The sequence below is a fragment of the Hakea prostrata genome, chromosome 5, assembly GCF_041222555.1.
Source record: "Hakea prostrata isolate BN-2017 chromosome 5, UWA_Hpros_2, whole genome shotgun sequence".
Lineage (NCBI taxonomy): Eukaryota > Viridiplantae > Streptophyta > Magnoliopsida > Proteales > Proteaceae > Hakea > Hakea prostrata.
The window spans coordinates 7176525-7198601 of record NC_142604.1 but is presented as its reverse complement, the minus strand read 5'-3'; the positions used below and the strand labels follow the sequence as shown (position 1 = coordinate 7198601).

The following is a 22077-nucleotide window of genomic DNA, read 5'->3' as shown; positions in this document are numbered from 1 at the left end:
AGAATAATCTCAATCGAAGAAAGTTATCTTAATTTTAATAAAACATTTTTGTTCAAACTAAGATGGAGAAAACTTCCGATAAGAGATTACATTAGGATGAGAAATAAAAAAAAGTGGTGTCATCCACCAAGTTCTTGACATCTTGAGCTCTCTAAAGCCCGATGCTAGAAAATCAACACAGAGATAGTCACTCATCTTAACATATCAGTAGAAAACCGTTTGTGCAAAATGCAGCCAAAAACCGAATTTCTACCACAATAGCTATGGCACACCAATCCAAATAGTGTGAGGAAGAATTCAAGACTTTTATAAGATCCAAACAGTCTGAAGAAACCAATAGTTTCTATAAATCTTAGCTCATAGCCAGTAGTAAACCATTTGGAAGAGCTTCTGCTTGGACCACCTTAGTTATTATGGCAATAGCACCATGAAGGACTGAGATGGGACCCCATAATTATACACCAATGACCCCCTTAATTTTCTGCTTGTTTGTTACAAAAAAAAAAAAAAAAAAAAAAAGAAAATGTTTACACATCGGAACTACCCTAATTGTATTATACATATGTCTCCCCTTTATATTGATTTTATATTGTATCATCCATACATGTATACCAAAATACCCATTCGATTTTGAATATCAAATTTTTTGATTTTGCTTTAGTTAATACACATGAGTGCATGACCATTAGATCCAAAATTTCGATAAAAACTTTGATTTGAGGATTTGAATTATCTCACTTGATGGTAATGCGTATGACTGAATCAAGGTCCAAAATCTTAGTGCTATACGGATGACACCCTACCACCTCTACGGGGAGTCCGGATCTGCGACCCCGTAGTGCTCTCCGATGGCTTTTCCACCCCAAAATACAGGGGGGCTCAGGGTGGGTGATAGGTGTTTTTTTTTTTTTTTAATAATATTTTTAGCTGTGGGCCTACCGATTTTATAATGGTAAAACCGTCAAATGTGAATATTATACTTTTAAACTTTGGGGCCCCACGATATGTTACGCTTCGATTGGAATATCTTGCACTTTAGGATCATAAAGCCCTACCGCCTACAAAAGCTGCGGCAGAGTTTACTGTATAACGGGTACTCTTCTCTCAACCATAACTTTGTAGTTATCTTGTTTGTTGTAAGTGGGACCCAGTGGGCATTGGCGGTTGATATCCAAAATCAATCAAAATCTCACAGCTGTGAGTTCACTTAAAAGGCCAGGTGTCTCTTAAAGGTTGAAACCCTAACTTACGGTGTTCCCAAAGGAGTCGATTGGGCACGAAAACTGCAACGTGTTGAAAGCGGAGACACGTAGTTAGCAAAGCCACACGCCAACGGAGAAGGAAGCGAGTGAGAGTAAAACTATAGAGGAAATCTTGCTCGTCGACTCAGAGTTTCTGCTTTCTGTCCAACCTGGACATCCACCTCACTCTTCAGTTTCTGTTTGAAGCCATGAAACCAGGTAGTTTTTTCATCCCTGTTCGCCTTGGAGATTTTTGATTATTGAAGCCGGTTTTTTGTCGCTCTGGTTTTGTCTTCTGCTCCTTCTCTGTGTAGCAGTGTCTCTTTTTTTTAGTTGAGTTTGTGTTCCTATTTAAGTTAGGCGGTTTGGATTATGCTGCTTTGTGTTTTCTTACAATAGTTCAGTACATTTTGGAATTGGCTTGTTTCATCCATTGGTCTTTAATGAATACCTCAGTAATAATACTTTTTGTTTTGAGAAAAACATCTTGCTTTTTTTTTTTTTTTTTCCCAAAGTGCTAGAGGTTGCTTGAATGTTTGGCTCAATCTCTAATCTATCCACTTTCTACCCCTGTCCCTCTCGAAGAAATTTATTCCCCTGGAAGATAAGAATGGTAATCTAAGGCTGATGTTTGCTTCATTATATTGTGAACAAAATTTAGTGGAGGGTTTTGTAACAGCTTGATAAGTTCTATATTCTGATAACTAGGAGATTTATGCTGGCTTGGTTTTTGATTAATAGATGCAAATGTATTCTTCACCCCCTCTCATATTTTCAAGGTTACATTCGATATCCCGTTCAATCATATATATCCTTGATTTGGTGCATCTCATCCCTCGCATTTTTTGGATGTTCGTTTGTAGGGGACTAATCCTGAAGTTCAAATCTCATTACATAAAATTTTAAGATTATGTAATTAGTTCTTGAAGCCTTCATGATTACAGGTAATTTGCGTAGGTTAATAGTTTAGAAGCCTATATTCACAGAAAAGAACAGGAGGAAAACATATGTAACTTTCAACAATCTTGTCCAACGTGTGATTTATGTTAGGAATGGTATCTTGCTTCTGCAACAGCTTTCAATATAAGCTACTTGATCCAATACAAAACTTGATGCTTATTTTTTCTTGTGGGGAATATCTTTTGATGTCAATAATTAGAACATTCTACACTTTGTAACTGCTTTGTCTGGTCTAAAGGTTATACATCTACTGCAATCTGGTTGACAGGTGAACAATGTACTAGTGAATTAGTGATCAATTGGAAACCCCCCACCCCCGGTAAACAATCAATTGGATCGAAACTGAAAGTACTAATGATTGCTATGATCATTTCAGATGTTTCTTGAAGTCCTTGATAAATTAAGATCTTCCAATAAAATATTTAGTCTGAAGAGGTCGTAAGTGCACAAGCTGCAGAGCAAAATGGGTTCTGGGGATGAAAATTCACCTGTGAAGGCCTTGAGAGAAACTGCTTCAAATCAGGTTGTCCCTCCTTCCCTCCTCTCTTTCTCTTTTGTATTTTTTTTTCTATGTTTCTATTTGTAATTCTCTCTTAATTTACAGGAAACACCTACTACACCTTTGTATCCTGATTGGTCGACTCAGGCTCAGCTACAGGTTTTCAATAAAATTATGTTGAGCTTAATTTCTATTGTGTGTGTGGTTTCCCGAACTTGTTATCCAACACCTTTCTGAATTCTTTCAATAGCTCACTGCTCGGCTTCTTGAATAGGCATACTATGGTCCTGGTGCTACTCCTCCCTTTTTTACCTCACCTATTGCTTCTTCTCCAAGTCCCCATCCTTATCTTTGGGGAAGTCAGGTGAGCATCTCCTTCTATTGAGCTATAAAGTGAAGTACATGCTTTTATGATTGTATGATCCGAAGGAATATGCATAATTATTTGCTTCTTTCCTTGAGCCTTTTCAGCATTTAATTTCACCATATGGAACCCCAGTTCCATATCCTGCTCTATATTCTCATGGAGGACATTATGCTCATCTGAACATGGCTATGGTGAGCATGGTATTCTTTCCATTATTTTGAAATTTTATTTTTTGTTATTATCTAATTTGCTGTCTTAGATCGGAATCCATCATTCCATAGTTGTCACACTGTCTAGAAGATCCAAGACAAAGAGGGATACAAGGTGCCCAAGGAGACCAATGCACCTGAATGCCTTGGCAATGTCTTGACAACTGTGTGTCATATTGACTCTATTTTGCCCCTCTTCTTTTCCCATTAAGATGAAATGTTGGAAGATACTTTTCTATTTCGTTTCTTGTTATTGACATTTTGTTGAAAGGAGAATGATGGAAACTAAACTGGGTCTATTGGAGGACACCTATGAATTTCTGAGAATAATCCTCACATGTGAGACTCTAAACTTTTCTCTGTAGTCTCAGGGTGCACCGCCGGCAACTGCAGATATGGGAGGAAAGGCCCCTACTGACCGCAGTTCAATAAAAAAATCCAAGGGAAGTTCAGTAAATACTGGTGGGAAGGCTGTAGGAAGTGGGAAAGCTGCTTCTTGTTCTGAAAATGATGGTCCTTCACATAGGTAGTTTGCTTTAAACTTCTATGCCATGCTTTGACTCCATTCTTCCTTGTAAATCTAGTTACTTTGTGAGCTAATATTTTTCTGAATTACCTTCCTTTGTAAAATATAAGCAGTGATGGAAGTGGAAGCGAGGGTTCATCATCTGGAAGGGATCAAAGCACTAACCAGCAAGTATGTGCTGGATTTCTATTAAATAGTTTTCTGTTTTTGGTTCCTTGCTTGATTAACTTTGTTAGGGCTAAAGATGTTGGCAGAGATATCTGCCTTTTGGCAAAGCTGTGCATAACAAATCTTAATTCATGTTCTAAAATGTCAGTAGAAGGGATCACTAACTTGGTCCACTAAATCGAAGATTGAGTGGGTGACAGAAAGACTTTATTTTGACCCATGGTTGGGTTCTATGGACCTTGGGCTTCTTATTTTCTGGGTTTATAGATTTCTTTGATAAGACCATGTTTGGGGTCTTAAACTCTGTGCATTTGATGAAGTATATAGATAAGATTATGGATACCATGTGCTGTTTGGAGTCTTCTGTTACAATTATTTGATCACTTCAAGTTAATTTTCATTTAGGCAACTTGAACGGATAGTTATTTAAATGATTTAGGGGCCCTAAAGTCAATTTATTTGATTTTCATAATTAGAATTTGTTAGAAAACAAGCATTAAATAATCAAAACAGCAGCTGAACTTGAAGAAAGAAAAGAGAGATGAAGAACTAGTAGAAGAGGCTTGTGATTCTTGCTTAAAAGTCTAGAATCACAGAGCACTTTTATTTATAGCTTCTAATGAATCTAATACAACTTGAGAGACAAGTAATTGTCCTCTAGAAAAAGGAAACAAAATATTACAGCTTTAGTAACTTCCTAACTCCTAAAATAGAAAGTTCTGAAAATAGAAACTACCACCAAAATAGAAACTATACTTTCTAAAAACTCCCAAAACTTATGTAGCAAGACTCCCACATTAGAAATAGAAAATATAATAAAAACAATAGCATAATACTGTTCACGTGAACAGTAACACAGATTTTTACTGTTCACGTGAACAGTACCATGAACAGTAGAAACAAATTTTTTTACTGTTCATGTGAATAGTGTCGTGAACAGTAAATAGTCCAAGTGTATATACTTCAACAGAATTCTAATCCCAGAAAGGGAATATTAATTTTATTTAGTTAATATTGGGGGCTCTTGCCTCTCTTTCTGTTCCTTTTCTCTCTTCCCAACAACTTCTCCCTTTCCCTCATCTTGTTTTATTCCCTTTCTCCCTATTCTTGTGGCTCTGTTGCTTGCAGTCTCTTTCCATTCATCTTGCAAGAAAACGTATCACTGCTAGATCCTCTGAACAATAGTGTGGAAATTCCCACCCGAGGACTTAATTGCAGTTTCCAATAGTTCAACTGCTTTGCCGTGACAATTTGATAGTCATGCCAGACTTGATGGTTCTTGCCTAATTGTTGGTATGATTGTCTTTTTCTTCAGGAACTTTCTGGGAGTGGGAAGAGGAGCTTTAATGAGATGCTTGCAGATGGTACTATTCTCATCTCAACCAATTTGTTTCTGCCTTAAAAGTAAATGTTTTAGTTTTGTTACTTAAAAGAATTCCCTCAGGTGCAAATGCACAGAGCACAAGTATGGCTCAATGCAGGGGTCCACCTATTGAACCAATTTTCTGTGCAAGGGGTCAACCAGCCACAAATGTTCCAGCTTCAGTAACAGGGAATTCTGCAGTAACTATGCCTCTTACTAATTTGAACATAGGAATGGACCTTTGGAATGCATCATCTCAAGGTGTCCCCATAAAGACTAGACCAAATGGATCTGGTGTCTCACCAGCAGTGGCTTCAGCATCAGTGGTTGGAAGGGAGGGGTTTGCAGCTGAACACTCATGGACTCAAGTAAGAGGGCCTATTGCTTTCTTATGCCATTTTAAATCTCTTTATTTCCTTGTTTTCCTTTCTAAAGATTTCAAGTAATGTATAAAAATAGGAAATCTGTCACTCCCTGTTGATATAGATAATTACAGTGGCTTGCTTCTCACTTCCCAACCAATTCTCTAAAAGAAGTTACACATTTTTTTCTTTCTTTCTTTCTTTTCCTTATGACTATTATATGCTTTCTTCATTTCCTTTCTTTCCTTTCTAACGTCCTTTTGGGCTTATGTGTAAAATATTAAGCATAGATCAATGATAGAATATGAGAAAACAACATACACAGATACATACATATGGTCCACAGTGTAGAGCTCTATATTCGATTATCCACAGTCAGAACTCATATTTTTTTTCTTCTCCTCTCGTGTTCTGCTTTCCCTGTGAAGGCACTGTTTATTCCCATCATAGGCTCTACCGCTCTATCACAGAGGCCTTCTGGAGTAATTCTATTTTTTGTCTCAAGCATTATCCAAGCTGTCATGTCTTCCATTTCTCTCTCTCTCTCTCTCTCTCTCTAAAACTCCCCATTACCACTGTTGGTGTATCCTCTAAACATGATTCAACCACTTGTTCGATTTTCCCTGATCTGCCATCCAAGGATTCTCGTTCTATAAAATAGAATCTAAATCCTTTCTGCTCTTTCTATTCGTTGATTGCAGCTGCACTTATTTTCATATTTTCATCATTTATTGATTGCACAAAATTTGTGTCCTTGAGTATTGTTGGTCTTATCGGTAGTCCATCAAAATTTCCCTCAAATTTAACAGTGACTCAGCATCCTGAGTGCATGTCTAAGCTCTCGCCTGTGCTTACCCAGGCTTATTCTCTTGGGACACTCTTTTCATCTTGTCCCTCCTTGTGGTGATTGAACCAGTCTAAAGAAGATGGTGGCTTTAGTTTTTGGGTTTCTCCTGCATATCAATATTTATCACTCCTTTGGATCTACTTTGTTAGTACTAACATTGCATTTCACATTTCATGTAACTTGTTTTAGATTAGCTTCCATCTGATTTTCAAAGGTTATCTTTCCTATCCATTTCCTTCAGTAAAAGCTTTGTCATGCAACATTGACCCTCTGACTTTTTATGCATACTCAGCACATCTGTAGCTATTGTAAAGAGGTAAGGTGGTTAATAACTTATATATATCAACGGTGTAGGGTTAATGTAACTGGAAACTTGCCAGCCTTGGTCCTAGATGTTCAATCCAAGCACCAATTCCTCTGTAGCTATTGTAAAGGGTGGTGGTTAAAACTATATATACACGGTGTAGGGTTAATGTAACTGGAAACTTGCCAGCCTTGGTCCTAGATGTTCAATCCAAGCACCAATTCCTTTGTTAAAAATGCCAGGGGCTTGCTGTATTGAGCACAGCTGTATATGACACATTGAGTTATAGGGGGTTTAGCTCTAGTCTTTTGTCATTATTCTTTGCTTTTGGTACTATCATTCTCTTTCAGATTTGTTGCTTCTGGTGGCCAACTCATTTCCCAACTAGGTTTCCATGGGACGAATCCTTATCTGTCTAATTATTGACCAGTGCTTAAATGCATTCTACTTTCTAGCATAAGGTAATGAAATAATTTAGAACTGGTTTTGGAGAATTATGAGGTGCAGCTTTTCCTTCTCTCCAACCAAAATTTTATTTTTCTGAAGTGCAGACGTATTTTGCATATTGGAAGATGTGGGGTGGTTTTTCCTTTCCCCTTCCCTTTTCTGATTCCAATTTCATCTGTACATGCTAGTTTTCTGATGGATGGACATGTTATAGGCTTTTCCTATTCCTTTATTTCTCTTGGAAAAAACATTGAAATGTTATGCCCTCCTACTGTTTTAGGGTGGAATTTTGATTTACAAGGGACACGAGTGCTAGTTGAATTTAATGTATTTGATTACCATTTTTTGTTTAAGTTTAATTTGTTCCACTTTGAGGGATACCAGCTATTTTTGGGGCAGTTGAATCTTGTTCTTTAGGAATTTCATCCCGGATATACCTAAGGGCTGTATGGCATCTTTGATCCACCGTCATTAATTTTGAAACCCTTTTGATGACGTCATGACATAAATATAGTCAGTGCTGCTTTCCATGTTAACTTGGTTTTATTTTAATCTGAAGTTTACTCTCTTTTTATTTATTTATTATTTTATTTTAAAATATGGAATGTTTATAGTGTCATAACTCTCTCTTTGATAGGATGAACGTGAACTCAAAAAACAACGGAGGAAGCAATCTAATCGGGAATCAGCTAGGAGATCTAGATTACGCAAGCAGGTATTCACTTATTTGAGTAGTTTTATAATAAACCTCCACCATACTATTTTATTCACTCATAATAATATAGTCTTTTTATACTTTGTCTTTTAACTGCTCATGCTTTTCCCTCCCAATATAAAGAATCCCCCTCTCTTCTGCTATATTAATAACTTGCGAGCTTTTTCTTGTTTTTTGTTATCTTTTTCATATATACCACGGAAGATAAGAGATGGAAGGTTGTGGTTGGTGCGTTGATCAAGTGTGCACTTGCTGAACACTTGGTTATGGGTTTAAGTCCTGGAAACAGGGTAAGGCTGCATATATCTGATCTATCTAGACCCTGTTAGGCTGTTACACATGGAGCCCTGTGCACTGGGTATGCCTCCCCTTTTAATCGGAAGACAAGAGAAGGAGGTAGGATGCTCCTGGAAAAGCGGGTTGGCAACAAAATCAAAATATAATGGAGCCAATTTAAGATGATAATACCTACATGTTAGAACATCCTAATAGCTGAAGTGGTATCTCATGGATTTCTTTGAAAGAAATGCCTTGGTCTAGCCCTATAAGGAGAGAAGTTCTCAGCAGCCTTCAGAAATGAAGGTTGTACTATTTCTTATTGCAGGGAAAACTATAACACATCTTTCGTTTGGAAAATCTTAACTTCGTTTCTCCTTAAAAATAGCTGTTAGAAAACCAAGTTTTAATAAACCAAACCAGATCTGAAACGAATGAGCAGAACAAAGAAAAATAATAGGAAGAAGATGAGAGAAGAACCACAGCAGAGGCCTGTGATTCTAGCAAAGTAGCACTAGAATCGTAGGCTTCCTTTATTTCTAGAACTTGAGTGCTAAGCATACAACTTGAGAGACAAAAAACTTGTCCTCTAGAAAGAAAATAGAAAGTACAACTCATGGAAATAATTTTCTACTCTTCTAACTTTTAAAATCTGTCCAAAATATAAACTACATAAAAAAAAGGAAAGTTTTGAAATTAGTAACTAACAGAACATAGAAAGTATACTTTCTAAAAACTCCAAAACTTGTGTACCAAGGTTCCTACACCAGAAATAGAAAGTGATTTGTCATATCTTATAAAGAATCATCACCAAAGCATGCTTGTGCACCAAGGCAGCAGCCTTGGTGCTCATGCGTATTCTTCAACACTCCCCCTTAGGCTGGAGCATATGCGTCTCTCATGCCCAGCTTGCAACAAATAGACTAAAAACTAGGTCTGAATAGAGTTTTAGTAAATAAGTCAGCTAGCTGATCAACAGAACCCACAAAGGGAATCTCAATCAATTTCTTCTTGACTGCATCATGAACAAAGTGATAGTCTACTTCTATATGCTTCATCCTCTCATGGAACATGTGTAGGCCATTGCTCTATATTCTGCTTCAGCACTAGATTGAGCAACAATGGATTGCTTCTTACTTCTCCAAGTCACAATATTTCCACCAAAAAATGTACAATAATCTGTAGTAGATTCGCGACCAGCTGAAGATCCTGCCCAATCTACATCTGAAAAGGCAACCAAATCCATACTCCGATTTGGTCAATAGATGTGCCCTTTCCTGGGTGCATTCTTGAGATACCGAAGTACTCTCATTGTTACATCCCAATGGGCCTTCCTAGGTGGCTGCATAAACTGACTCAACACACCAACATAATAAGAAATATCAAGACGAGGAATAGAGAGATAAATAAGCTTTTGAATAAGACTCTTATAACGATTGACATTAACAAGTCACCATCATCTTGTCCTAACTTCAACTGAGGATCCATGAGAATGTCAGTAGGTTTAGATGCAAGCATACTAGTTTCTGTCAAAAGATCCAACACATACTTTCTTTGTGATAAACTAACTTCTTGATTACTATGAATTACCTTAATTCCTAAGAAATGCTGTAAATTACCCAAGTCTTTGGTTTGAAAGTACTTTTGTAAGTGTGCCTTGACTGTATCAATAGCCCCAATATCACTGCTTGAAAGAACAATGGCATCAACGTAAACGACCATAGTGACAACACCACCATCCTGTCATTTAACAAAAATAGAGTGATTAGAATAACATTGGACAAATCCAAAACATTCCACTGTCTTGCTAAATTTCTTAAATCAAGCTCGTGGAGACTGTTTGAGCCTATAGATGGCTTTATGAAGCTTACAAAGTAATAGCCTCCCCCTGAACAATGTACCCTGGAGGTTGCTCCATATAAACCTCTTCATTGAGGTCACCATGCAAGAAGGCATTCTTGATGTCAAACTGAAAGAGAGGCCCAATCATAATTAATTGCTAAAGAGATCAATACACGGACATAATTAAGTCTAGCCACTGGAGAAAAAGTCTCAAAGTAGTCCACACCATACATTTGTGTATAGCCCTTAGCCACCAAGCGAGCCTTGAGCCGTTCTACCGTACCATTAGGATGATACTTAATAGTATGTGTCCACCGACAATGGACCACATCTTTTCTGGGGGCAAGTCTACCAGAGATCAAGTAAGACAAGATAGTAAAATATCCATGTCAGCTTTCTAGCTAGGATTTAAAAGGGCCTCATTATGATGGATTGGAATACGAATGGCAGATAGAGAAAGGGCAAGACAACAAAATTGGGAAGGTAGATGAGAAACAGAGATATAATTAGAAACATGATAAACAATATTAGAACGTAAAGTGCAAGTATGAGTACCTTTTCTCAAGGCAATGGGTAAGTCATCTGAAGTAGGAGTGGGATCTCCACTAGAAGAATTTTCCGGTGGAGAGGAAGAAGAGGGAACTTCTGTAGAACCAGCTTCAATCTAGTATCAACTGGAGGAACTGTAATATCCACAATATGCTCCGCCAACTTACATCTTAGTTGATAAACCTTTAGAGGCACACTGTCTTTTGAAGGAACTAAAAATGGAATGGGAGGAGCATCATTCAAAACACAATTTTCATCAATCAGAGATGGACTAGTATAATATGGGGTGTCCTAAAAAAAGTCACATTGGCACTTATAGATTGTTTCCGGTGAACATGATTATAACACCGAAAACCTTTTTGAGTATGAGAGTACTCAAGAAAAATACACTTGACAGATTGGGGAGAAAGTTTATCCACAATATGTGGTATATGAGCAAAATAAACACAACCAAAAAATTTGGGTGGAACTAACAATGGTTCTCCATTTGGAAAAACAATTGAAAATGGGGATTTGTCAGAAAGTAAAGTCATAGGCATTTGGTTTAATGACCAGCAGTTAAAACTGCATCACACCATTAACTCTTGGGAACATTCACCATAATTAAAAGAACAAGAGCAACCTTTAAGAGGTGGCGATTCTTGTGTTCAACCACTCCATTTTGTTGGGGAGTGAATGAACAACTGGTTTGATGAATCATTTGAAGAGTCACATAGATTAGATATATCATTTTGTACATATTCAAGATCATTATTAGATCCAAAAATTTTAACAGGAAGAGAAAATTGAGTATCTATTCATGCATAAAATTTTTAAATATAGGCATGAACTCAGTTCTATCCCTTAAAAGATACAAACATGTAAGACGTGAAAAATCGTCCACAAAAGTAACAAAATGCCGAAAACCATGCCTATTACTAATTCTCCAAGGATCCCAGATATCTGAATGAACTAAAGAAAACAAAGACTCTCTACGAGAGACATAGCGTGGAGGATAGGTGGCATGATGGTGCTTTCCCAACTCACATGTCTCACAATTTAACCTAGACATTGACTTCAAAGAAGGAAATAAAATTTTTAATCTAGCTAAGGAAGTATGGCTTAAAAGACAATGCCACTAGAAAACATCTACACCATCATCAGAGAGGGCTGCAGTAGGGGTAGCGTAGGCTAGATGGTAGAGTCCGTTGCTTTCACACCCTTCACTAATTGGCTTCTTGGTGAGAAGGTCCTGAGAAACACAAGAATTAGGAGTAAAGGTTACGAAGAAATTCAAAGCTTTAGTTAACTGGCTAACAAATAATAAATGAAAGAAAAACTAATACAGAAGACAAAGTAAGAAAAGGTGTAGGATAAACACTTCCAGAGCCTAGAATTGGTGTGGAAGTTTCATTAGCTATGACAACAGAATTGTTAATAGAAGATTTAAAAAATGAGCTAACAATCATGTGGGAAGTAGCCCCTAAATTAATGATCCAAGGAAATGATGTAGAAGTGAGAAGGGCTGTTAGCCCCTAAATTAATGATCCAAGGAAATGATGTAGAAGTGAGAAGAGCGGTATTACCTGCATGAGAAAGAGTGGCAGCAGAAGTACCAATGGATGTGGAAGCGGTGGTCTCAATATTTTGTAGACGGTGAAGGATTTGGCTTACTTCATCTCGAAGAGTCTTAGACACGTCCCCCGAAGAAGGTCCAGCAACCACTTTCGTTGTTTGCTAATGTGTTAGTACCACCGTTAGATGCAACATGATTGGCAAGTTGTTTGGCCCACTCTGGTTTTCCATGTTTGGCCCAACAAGTTTCCACCAAGTCTCCAGTTTTACCATAGTGAGATAGTGAGTAGAAGGTTTAGATGTCTTATCAGACTGTTGAACACCACAACTTCCAGGAGGTCGACTAACTCCTCCTGAACCACGACCACACCCCCTTCCATGAGATGTAGTAAATGCAAATTTTCTCCTTTAGAATTATTTTCAGAAGAGTCCTCTTTAAGCAAGGCAATACGCTGAAGTCTAGAATATGTTTCATTGAGGTTGGGGACATGCTCACCAACAAAAAGATAGTCCTTTAACGGATTTTAATTCAGGGTTCAATCTTCCAAGAAACTTAGAGACAAAAAACTCATTCTATTGTGCTTTAATCTTCTTTATGTCTATAGTTAAGAGGTTGAAAGACATTCAACCATGGTTGTCAAAGCGTCCGTCTAGGAGGTTTTTCAATTGCCTTGTTTTGAATTGCTTAATTGACGTGATGTTTTTCAACCACTTTTTTGCCTAGGCGCTTCGACTTTGTCGCTTTGTTGCCATTTAGACTCTAAAGTAGACGCTTTTTTGACATTTTGTACTTAATATTTTTTCTTAATTTTATATATTAAATCAAAATTTATTCTACCCATGTGTCCATCACAAAAGAATGTGAAGTATGGGCCATAGTCAACATAGAAAATCAGTGATCAATAAGTGATCATTAAGTGGACAATGACTTGGAAATCGGAATGATGAGATCTATTAATTTATCATGTTGGGTAAAAAAAGTTTCTTGAATGCTTTTTTTTTTTTTGGAGGGATGTGATTATTGAATGTTTGTTTAGCCTATTTTAGAAAGTAGTTGTATTGAAAAGTAGTTTAAAGGTAGTTGTATTGAATTTTTTGACCCAATCGCTTTAGTTGCCTTATTGCCGCATAGACACCGCTTTGTCACCTAATCGCCTAGGCGGAGCCCCAACCTTGACAACCATGCATTCACCTCCTCCATCATGCCTTTAAAAGAGTTGTAATAATCCTGCAAAGACTTGTCAGCTTGCTGAAATTGAAATAATTTTTCATATTTACTAAAAATTCGAGTAATATTTTTAGCTTGGGAATAGGTCTCTTACAAGTCATCCCATATTCTCTTGGCAGTCTTATGGAACATAACATTGGCTGCAATATCAAGTTCCATGATATTCCACATCCAAATTTTGATGATTGCATTATTTGGGGTCCAACTAGAGTAGGATCTGCAAGTCTCAGCAGGAGGTTCAACGTCAAGCTTACCTTTTGCAAGTATGTAAACACTAACAGCTTGGGACCAAAACAAATAATTAAAACCACCTTTGAGTTTGATGGAAGTAATCTGAACATTCATTGGATCTATTTGAGATCTTTTGGATTCAGCAGTATTTGTAGTCGAATCACTAGTAATTGAAGACATGGTAGATAGAAGAAGAGATCACAAAATAGAAGTCCAGAACTTCGAAGTTTAGGGCAAAATAGAATTCTGCAATATGCAAAAAAAAAAAAAAAAAAAAAAAAATGCAGAACTGAAAAAGTGAAAAAAGGTGTAGGTAGTTTTGAATATGATCCAAGTTCTGGAATCTAATTACAGATAATAGATAGAAGAGATCAGTTTACATCAAATTCTGATCTAAGCAGCACATTATTTGCAGCGGTAGGTGGCTGTGCACCAAGGAACTGTATGCATAAAAAAATGTCTCAGGTAATCTGATTTGATTAAAAAAGCTTTGATACCATGTTAGAAAACCAAGCTTTAATAAACCAAAATAAATTTGAAACAAGTGAGTAGAGCAAAGAAAAAGAAGACGAAGAAGATGAGAGAAGAACCACAACAAAGGCCTGCGACTCTAGCAAAGTAGCACTAGAATTGCAAGCTTCCTTTATTTATAGAACTTGAGTGCTAAGCATAAAACTTGAGAGACAGGAAACTTGTCCTCTAGAAATAAACTAGAAAATACAACTCATGGACAAAATTTTCTAGTCTTCTAACTCCTAAAATCTGTCCAAAATAGAGACTACATAAAAAAGGGAAGTTCTAAAATTAGTGACTAACATAAAATAGAAAGTATGCTTTCTAAAAACTCCAAAATTTGTGTACCAAGGTTCCTACTCCAGAAATAGAAAGTGATGTATCATATCTAATAAAGAGAATCACCACCAAAGCATGCTTGTGCACCAATGCAGCAGCCTTGGTGTTCATGCGTATTCTTCAACAATAGCATTCATTGGAAATAAATTTATGGTTTCAATTGACCTGAACCAGTGTTCAAGTTTCAGTGAGATTTTAGATCTGGCAAAACCCCAAACGAAACATGGGGTGAATTGAGAAAGTAATATGTTTTGACTAGTTTCGGTCAAAATGGTGATGGAAATCAACCGTTCTTTTGCATCTTGGTCGAACCGTCATCTTCTTTACTCTTTTTGGGACTGATTTTTACAAGGTCTTGTTGTTTCAATGACTCTGTCTCTTTTGTCTCCTTCCATCTCAAATGCTTCTACAAGGTCCTTGCTAGACTTTTTTTGGGTGATTTCGTCTCCTTCCATCATCTTCTTCAAGGGTCTAAATCAAAGCTTCCTAGTTATGTTTCTGGTGGATAATGCTGGGGAAGAAAAGGACAGGATTGTGAAATCGTGACTTGTGAGCTACCAAATTACATGGCGTTGTAGGTTTTTCCACTTTACTCTTAACAACTTCTGCTTGCCCAATCCAGGGGCTGCTGTGCTTGTGAACAACAGTAACAACTCTGTAATTAATTTTCAGAAAATGGATCTTATGGGTTTGATCTATTGACTTCTCTACACTTTAATCATTGCAAAAACTTGTTCTTTCGGGCAATAATCTCACAGTCACAGGTACTATGATCTCTCCCCACTTCTCCCGATGCACGTGATGTATGAAACAATCAGCTATATGTGAAAGTCCCAAACTTTAGAAGCAATGTTCTTGTGAGAGCAGATGGCACCCCAAACATCGGGAAAGGCAAGTCATCTCCCCCGTCAAGAACTTTAAAAAAGGCTCAAATAGGCCCAAAACTAGGACCGAAATTTCTTGGAAAATTCCTGGTTTTGGCCCCCCTCGCCTAAATTTCGGAGAATAGCTTGGTTTCGAATCTCAAGGCTGGCTGAAACTGGCCTTGAAACCGAGATCTAGAACCTTGACCTGATCTAAGATTAAATCTTTGATTTACGATAGTGATGTAGGACAACCAGCTAGGACCAATTCAAACCAGCATTGGATGCCAGTTCAACCAGCCACAAAATAGAATGCCCCTTTGCTCACAATTTTGACCCGTCAACCAGGATTGCAACAATAGGAGAAAACATGAAGAAAGAAGGCCAAAACATTGTTCACGTGACCAGCATCACAAGTTCACAACCCTTTATTTGGTATGTTGGGAATTACTAGTCTTTTTTCACCCTCCCAATTCCTGATGGGTTTGGCTCCTCTCCTTGGAGGAAATCTCCGAAGGAGTGTCCAATGAGTTTGTGGGTTTTCCATGTGGACTATGCCAATTCAGGGGCTAAGAAAAAATTTAATTTTACCCTAGCTAAACCCACAAAACCCGAAAACCCATTTGGAGTCCCATCTTTTTCATTTTCGTCTTCCTCGTGGCGAGGCTTGCAAGGCTGGAGATTTCCTTCTTCAAGTGTTACTCTTCATCAAGGTTTTATAATATGATAAGAGACTTACAGATGGGTTTCCCATTAGGGATCAAAACGGGGACCTCCTTGTGGATCGGCTTCATCTGCAGAAGCAGAGAACTTTTGTCTCACAGGTCCTCATCCTTGTGGTCACATGTGATCCCCTTTCAACTTTCACTCTCTTTCCAAACGGGTCTCCGGGACCACCTCTGTCTGGGAAATTTCTTTTGAAAAAGAAAACAGTACTAGTAAATCGGATCTTGATGAAAAAGAATCTGAAATTGCAGATTTTGGAGCAAAGAGAGAAATCTTCAAGAACAAAGAGAGAGGAAACAAAGATTTTGTTTTAGAAAGAATCAATCTCTACTAGAGACAACGATCTTATCTGAAAACTCTAACCTCTATAAATTTCTAAAGCGCGACTTCTGGTCATGAGTTAATCTGATTTTAAACTCCTGTTACGTTAACAGGCAATTGAACCAATTAATTTGATTTTGAACTCCTGCAACTTCCACTCTTGCAGGCTTTGCCAGGAGGAAGATGAAAACGAAGAAGATGGGACTCTAGATGGGTTTGCGAGTTTTGTGGGTTTAGTTAGGTTATATATATAAATATAACATGGCAAACTCAAAGAGCTCATTGGCCACTTCTTGGGAGATTTCCTTCAAGGAGAGGAGCCAGACCCGTTCCGGATAGTGCTCGTTCCTGATAAACTGATAGTACTATTCTACCATTGAAAAACAATATTCCTGATAGTGCTATTACAATTTATTCACCACTTCCTAACTAGATCCCCTCTTTATGTATCTTTTCCTGCTAGAGGTAAAGATAGAATGAACAGTGGGTTGGGCAATTGCGGTTGAAGCAGATCCATCCTGTACCTCATTTGGCTCTGGTGCATGTTGAGCTTTTTTGTTCCTTTCCATCTTTAAACTCACCTCCCTATACTTTAACATGTGTTTCAGAATTAGTTGCAAAAGAACAGGTTAGCTCTTCGTCCTAGCCTGCCTGGTCTACACACATCTCAGACTAGATGGGCTAGATTAGTAACACAAAAATGGCGAAATAGGGTCAATCAATGCCGTAGGGCTCAAAATAAAGATTCAAAAAAATTGGGTTCATATGAATATGAAAAAGACCAATTAATTCATATGTATCACTACGTCTCACTGTTAAGATCAACGAGGATTGAAAAAAGGATGCATCTTCTGAATTGCTTGGAGCTGGAAGACTCGGATATCCTGACTTACACCCTCTTTTGAATGTAAGATGTTGACCTCAGATGGAAATGGTAGGGCATGTCAATTCCTAACCGATGGAAGTGAACTCACCCCAAAAACAAAAAAGAAAAAAAAGGGTGGACACACAGACCTCATGTTGACTGTGCCCACGAAACGAATACTCCTCTGGGTGGAAGTTCTGAGAGAGGACAGAATGATTTGAGGAACCATTAGAGTGGGTGTTTCTCCTTTTTTCATTCATCTACAAGCGACAGCCCATCGGTTCAGGGAACAAAGGTTGTGTTCCCTCCTGTTACTGCTAAGGTGACTTTCAGAGTGAGACTGAACTACTTTTTGATCCATCAGCAAAGTGAGAAAACTTGATCATTTCATAGGGTTTTTTTTTCTCTCTCTCTTTTCCCCTTCTGATTGACTGTCAGACTTAACCCAAATATCACTGGTGAAAGTTTGAAGCTTCAGCACATCTTAAGACCTTTTTTTAAAACCTTTGTATTGCTAATTTGCTCTGAGGCTTCAAGCTTACTCTCTCTCTGTCAGTAATGGTTTCTTCTTCTATGTTCTCCTAGGCTGAATGTGAAGAGCTACAATCAAAGGTGGACATTCTGGCAAATGAGAATCAAGCACTCAAAGATGAGATGCAAAGGCTTGCTGAGGAATGTGCAAAGCTGACATCTGAAAATAATTCCATAATGGTTTGCTTCCCATGCTTCTGTTTTTATATCTCCCTTTTATTGGTCATTTTGGTATTGCTTTTTCTCTGAAACATTCCTGGTAGAGTAGTCTTATATCTCTCTTTTTGGTTAGATTGTTTTTGCACTAGTCATAGTAAACATTGTTACTCACTTGTAAACTCTTACCTAAAGCTTTAGGTTTACTCAGCATGTTCCAAAAATTCAATTTGTCTCATACATGGACTTATTCGCTTAGTATTATTGGCCATCCAAAACTTTTGCAGGTTTTTTGTAACAAATGTTGATTTCTCGTCATGGTTTAAAGTTCTGTTTTAGTTTATGATGGAAATCTATCTTTAATTATAAAAACAATGAGAAAGGGAAAGCTAAGCTTCAATGACATGAAAATAAAAAATCAATTAGATTTTGTTAAAATTCCTAGAGTCATCATTAATAACTTTCCAGTTGGCATATGCCTAAAGATTCTGAACATGGGTGGCTGCATTTTGTAGAGGATCATGCATCCATCCATCTCATTGATAAAAGTTTCACCCAATATGAATTAGAAGTTGGGGTCCAGACATGGTTCAAAGTCATAGAAAAGTTCTTTTGACCCAAAAAGAAATAAGTCATAGGATATTACTGGATGCCAGAAACCTTTGTTATAATAATTGAGATCAATGTTATGCTTGAAATATTTAACTGTGGACACATTTTGTCCCCCAAAAGTATCATTTGGATTCAAATTTGACCAAATTGGATCAGGTGAAGGATCTTTTCGTTTATAAGATAGACAAGAGCTACAAATGCCATCTGGAATTTTTGAAAATGTTGGACAAAACTAGACATACCTGTCTATGTATGACGTTACAGGACCCTCTATAATGAGAATAAAGCTTTAAAGTACCTAAATATTTAACTAGTAAAAAGCTTGCAGATAACCTTAACCAACCCTATGAAACAAACTCCTGATGGTTGGATCTCCATCAATAAAGGCGAGGGTAAACAATCCTCTGCTTCATAAAGCAACGAAACTCAATCCTTCCATAAGACATTTCCTAAAATCCCTGACCATGTAGGTCAACAACCTGCTGGACAATTACACATAGCTTCTGTCTGACTTATTAATCCTCTTCAATCAGGACCTTTTATTCTTGCTTCTTTCCATGGTAACTCCCAACTGACATCTGTGTCTCAGCTTCAGTGGGTACTAAACTCCTACAAGCAACCCCTCCACCCTATTCTCAAGTAGTGCAATTGATTCTCCTGTTGCTGAACCAGCAAGAAGTGAATTCCAACTCATGGTATGGCGTCACCCTAATTACACAATTCACCGACCATAGTGAATATTAAAGCATTTGCTCTTTTCTTGGGATGAAGTGTACAGCATGAGTTGAGGTGATGACGGCTACATGTCCACTAAAATCAGAATTCAACTAGTCTTCTATGCAGTAGACTCTTGACCCACAAGGAAAAGCTTGTCTTAGTGCCATACCTAGATAACTGTCCCCAATAATAATAATCATCATGTACTACTATCGTAGTTATCACTGGTTTGATTATAGTTGTTGGATCCATGGATAGCCTACCTACATTTCTTTATACAGATTGCACAACTATTTGTGCCAGGTGAAACATGTTGAAATTTTGAATGCTAGTTATAGTGTAAACTGATTAGATGAACCGCATGTCAAATTTGAAACTCTTAGACTAATAATTTATGTTTAGGTGTCCTTCATGGACCGACACTATTACTAGTCCTTATATTCTCAATACTTCAAAATTTTCTAATATGGGAATTTTATTTGAGCTGAAACAAGGGACTTTCAGGTATAATGTCCACCAAATTTCAGCCTAAACTGACTTCCAAGTTCTAGGTGGCGCAAATGGTATGTTATGTGAATAGGTTGTCTATGAATCTTGGGTGTATGCAGTTGTTATGCGAAGGGTTATGCTCGCGTTTGTATGTGTGAATGGTTATTACTTAAGCCATGAGATGGACAAGGATGACTCTGTCTAAACACCCCCAACTGTGCAGCTCCCCCCCCCCCCCCCCCCCAAAAAAAGGAAAAAAAAGGAGTAAAAAACAAAAAACCACATAAGATAAAGGGCTGATGTGCCAGACTTACTTAGTTCTGCACAGAACTCTTCATTACTATTATTATGAATTAATAGTGCTTTGATTTATTAATCAACATTTTGTGTTTCAAGGTTTTACATTCTAGTCATCCTAGTTACCTATTTTCTTAATGCTGAAGTTCCCTCCACTAGTTATTGGAAAGCTGACCAATCTAGAGGACTCTGGCATTAAGAATTGCTTCTTGCAGAAGAAGTGCAAAAGCCTAAAGGTTTAGTATTTCAAATGAGTGTAAGGGTTTTGGACCTGGTAATTTTGTTACTCTATATTTTAGGTTTTTACGGTGTTATCAAAGCAAGTTTTGGTTGATTCTTTTCTTTTTTTTTGCTTTTTGTTTTTGGTGGGGTTGCTTTTGTGATGTTATTACCCCAAACTTGCACTGAATGGATGATCTACCTTCCAATAGGAATCTTTTGGACCATGAAAACAGACTCTTTTTTTTTTTTTTTTTGGGGGGGGGGGGCTTAGAACAGATGGTCACTGAGCAAGGCTGGTCTCTAATTAATACTGCCTTGAACATGAAAAATCAGTACCTTTTGGATTCTTTAGGCTCTAGGGAGATTCAGTTTTCAGATGTCAGAAAGATTAGGCTGTTGCTGTATCACTGATGGTGATGATGCGCTGGAACAGGAGGAGCTGACTCGTTTGTATGGATCAAACACAGTTGCTGCTCATCTAAGAACGACCGAAACAGAAAAGGTTAGCAACTCTACTGATGGAGATCGAGAAGATGACTCAGTATCCTGTCAAAAGGAAGGGAAAATTTTCAGCTCTAATAGGAAGCTTGATTTCTGTTCTAATTGAACACAAGGTCCTTTTTTCTCAAATACTAATCCTTAGCCTTAACCCTTTTGTTTTTGTCTACTGACATCGTTTATGAACCATGAGATTTCATAGTGCAGGATTCTGTATATATAAATTGCTGTAAAATCTGAGCTTCTACTGCTTGCACTATATGACAAGTAACCTTTAAACCTTTCTGTTAAATGAATGGATGATCATCTGCTATGGAATTTTCAGCCTTGACAGTGGCTGCAGACTCGCCTATCCGACTGGTCTTTGACACTTCGAAGAGTCTCATTTAAAAATTACAGGAGTTAGTTCGTGTGCAAAAGGGCCATGCATAGCCCTCCGTGGAAATTATTGTTTTGCTGCCATGAAATGTTGAAAAATGACTACCCTGAAAGGCTCTTGGGCAAGGTGATCATTCCTTAGGCGTCATGGCAGATTTTGTGTCTGGGCTTCGGAGTTGTGTGACCCTGTAGCACTCTTTCAATGGGAATGGTTTTATGATGGATTTCCCAATGGGTGTGGAATTAACAAGTTAATTAGGAATCCGCTGAAAATAATGTGGACTTAGCATTCAGACACGGGCTCTTGAAATTACTGCCACAATTCCTTGTTGATGCAACTGTAAGTTTTCCTTGGCCTCAGGATTGTCTCCCCTGACTGACGGGGAGCTTCCCCAACTGTTGACCACGAATTGAAAGGTGGAATCCATAGGATTAAGGTGATGGGATATATTTATTTTTTAAAATATTATTATTATTTTTTATTTATGGACTCTCATAAATTTGTGGTTGTAACTTATAATGCCGTCGGGTGAGGGGAGATGATCCACACTTGCCTCAGCACTGGTAATGGTGGTCACTCAACATCGGAACTATAGCTTAATTACAATGAAACTAGGGATTTGTGCTAAAGAAACACTTTTGATGTTTTGAGGGTTCGAAAGGTCAAAAAATTTTAAACGTTTCTCTTGTTTTTCTTGTTTTTCGGTGGGGTCTGTGTGTGTAGATTGAAAATGTTTTGAGATTTGGTGCCGAGAAATGTCAAGGGATAGGACCGTTCCAGAATTAAATGTGATTGATGACATTCCGTTAGGAGAATTTTTGGTAGACGGATACCTAGTTCAGCGCTTTCGACGACCACTTA

The 22077-nt window shown here is 37.7% G+C and overlaps 1 protein-coding gene across 3 annotated transcripts; it reads left to right on the top strand.

Annotated features, from left to right (window-relative positions):
• Window positions 1-1246: 1246 nt before the first annotated feature.
• GBF1 (G-box binding factor 1) lies at window positions 1247-21630 on the top strand. Of its 3 annotated transcripts, none has more exons than XM_089155405.1 (12): window positions 1247-1460; window positions 2578-2724; window positions 2806-2859; window positions 2975-3064; window positions 3172-3258; window positions 3642-3802; window positions 3916-3973; window positions 5286-5334; window positions 5565-5701; window positions 7931-8008; window positions 17901-18026; window positions 20773-21630. In XM_089155405.1, the coding sequence occupies exons 2-12, from the start codon at window positions 2665-2667 to the stop codon at window positions 20944-20946; spliced, it is 1074 nt and encodes a 357-aa protein (XP_089011531.1). In that variant the 5' UTR covers window positions 1247-1460; window positions 2578-2664; the 3' UTR covers window positions 20947-21630. The 3 variants fall into 3 exon arrangements, with proteins under 3 accessions (XP_089011531.1, XP_089011529.1, XP_089011528.1); XM_089155403.1 differs by having other exon boundaries at window positions 5496-5701; XM_089155402.1 differs by having other exon boundaries at window positions 5415-5701.
• Window positions 21631-22077: the final 447 nt, after the last annotated feature.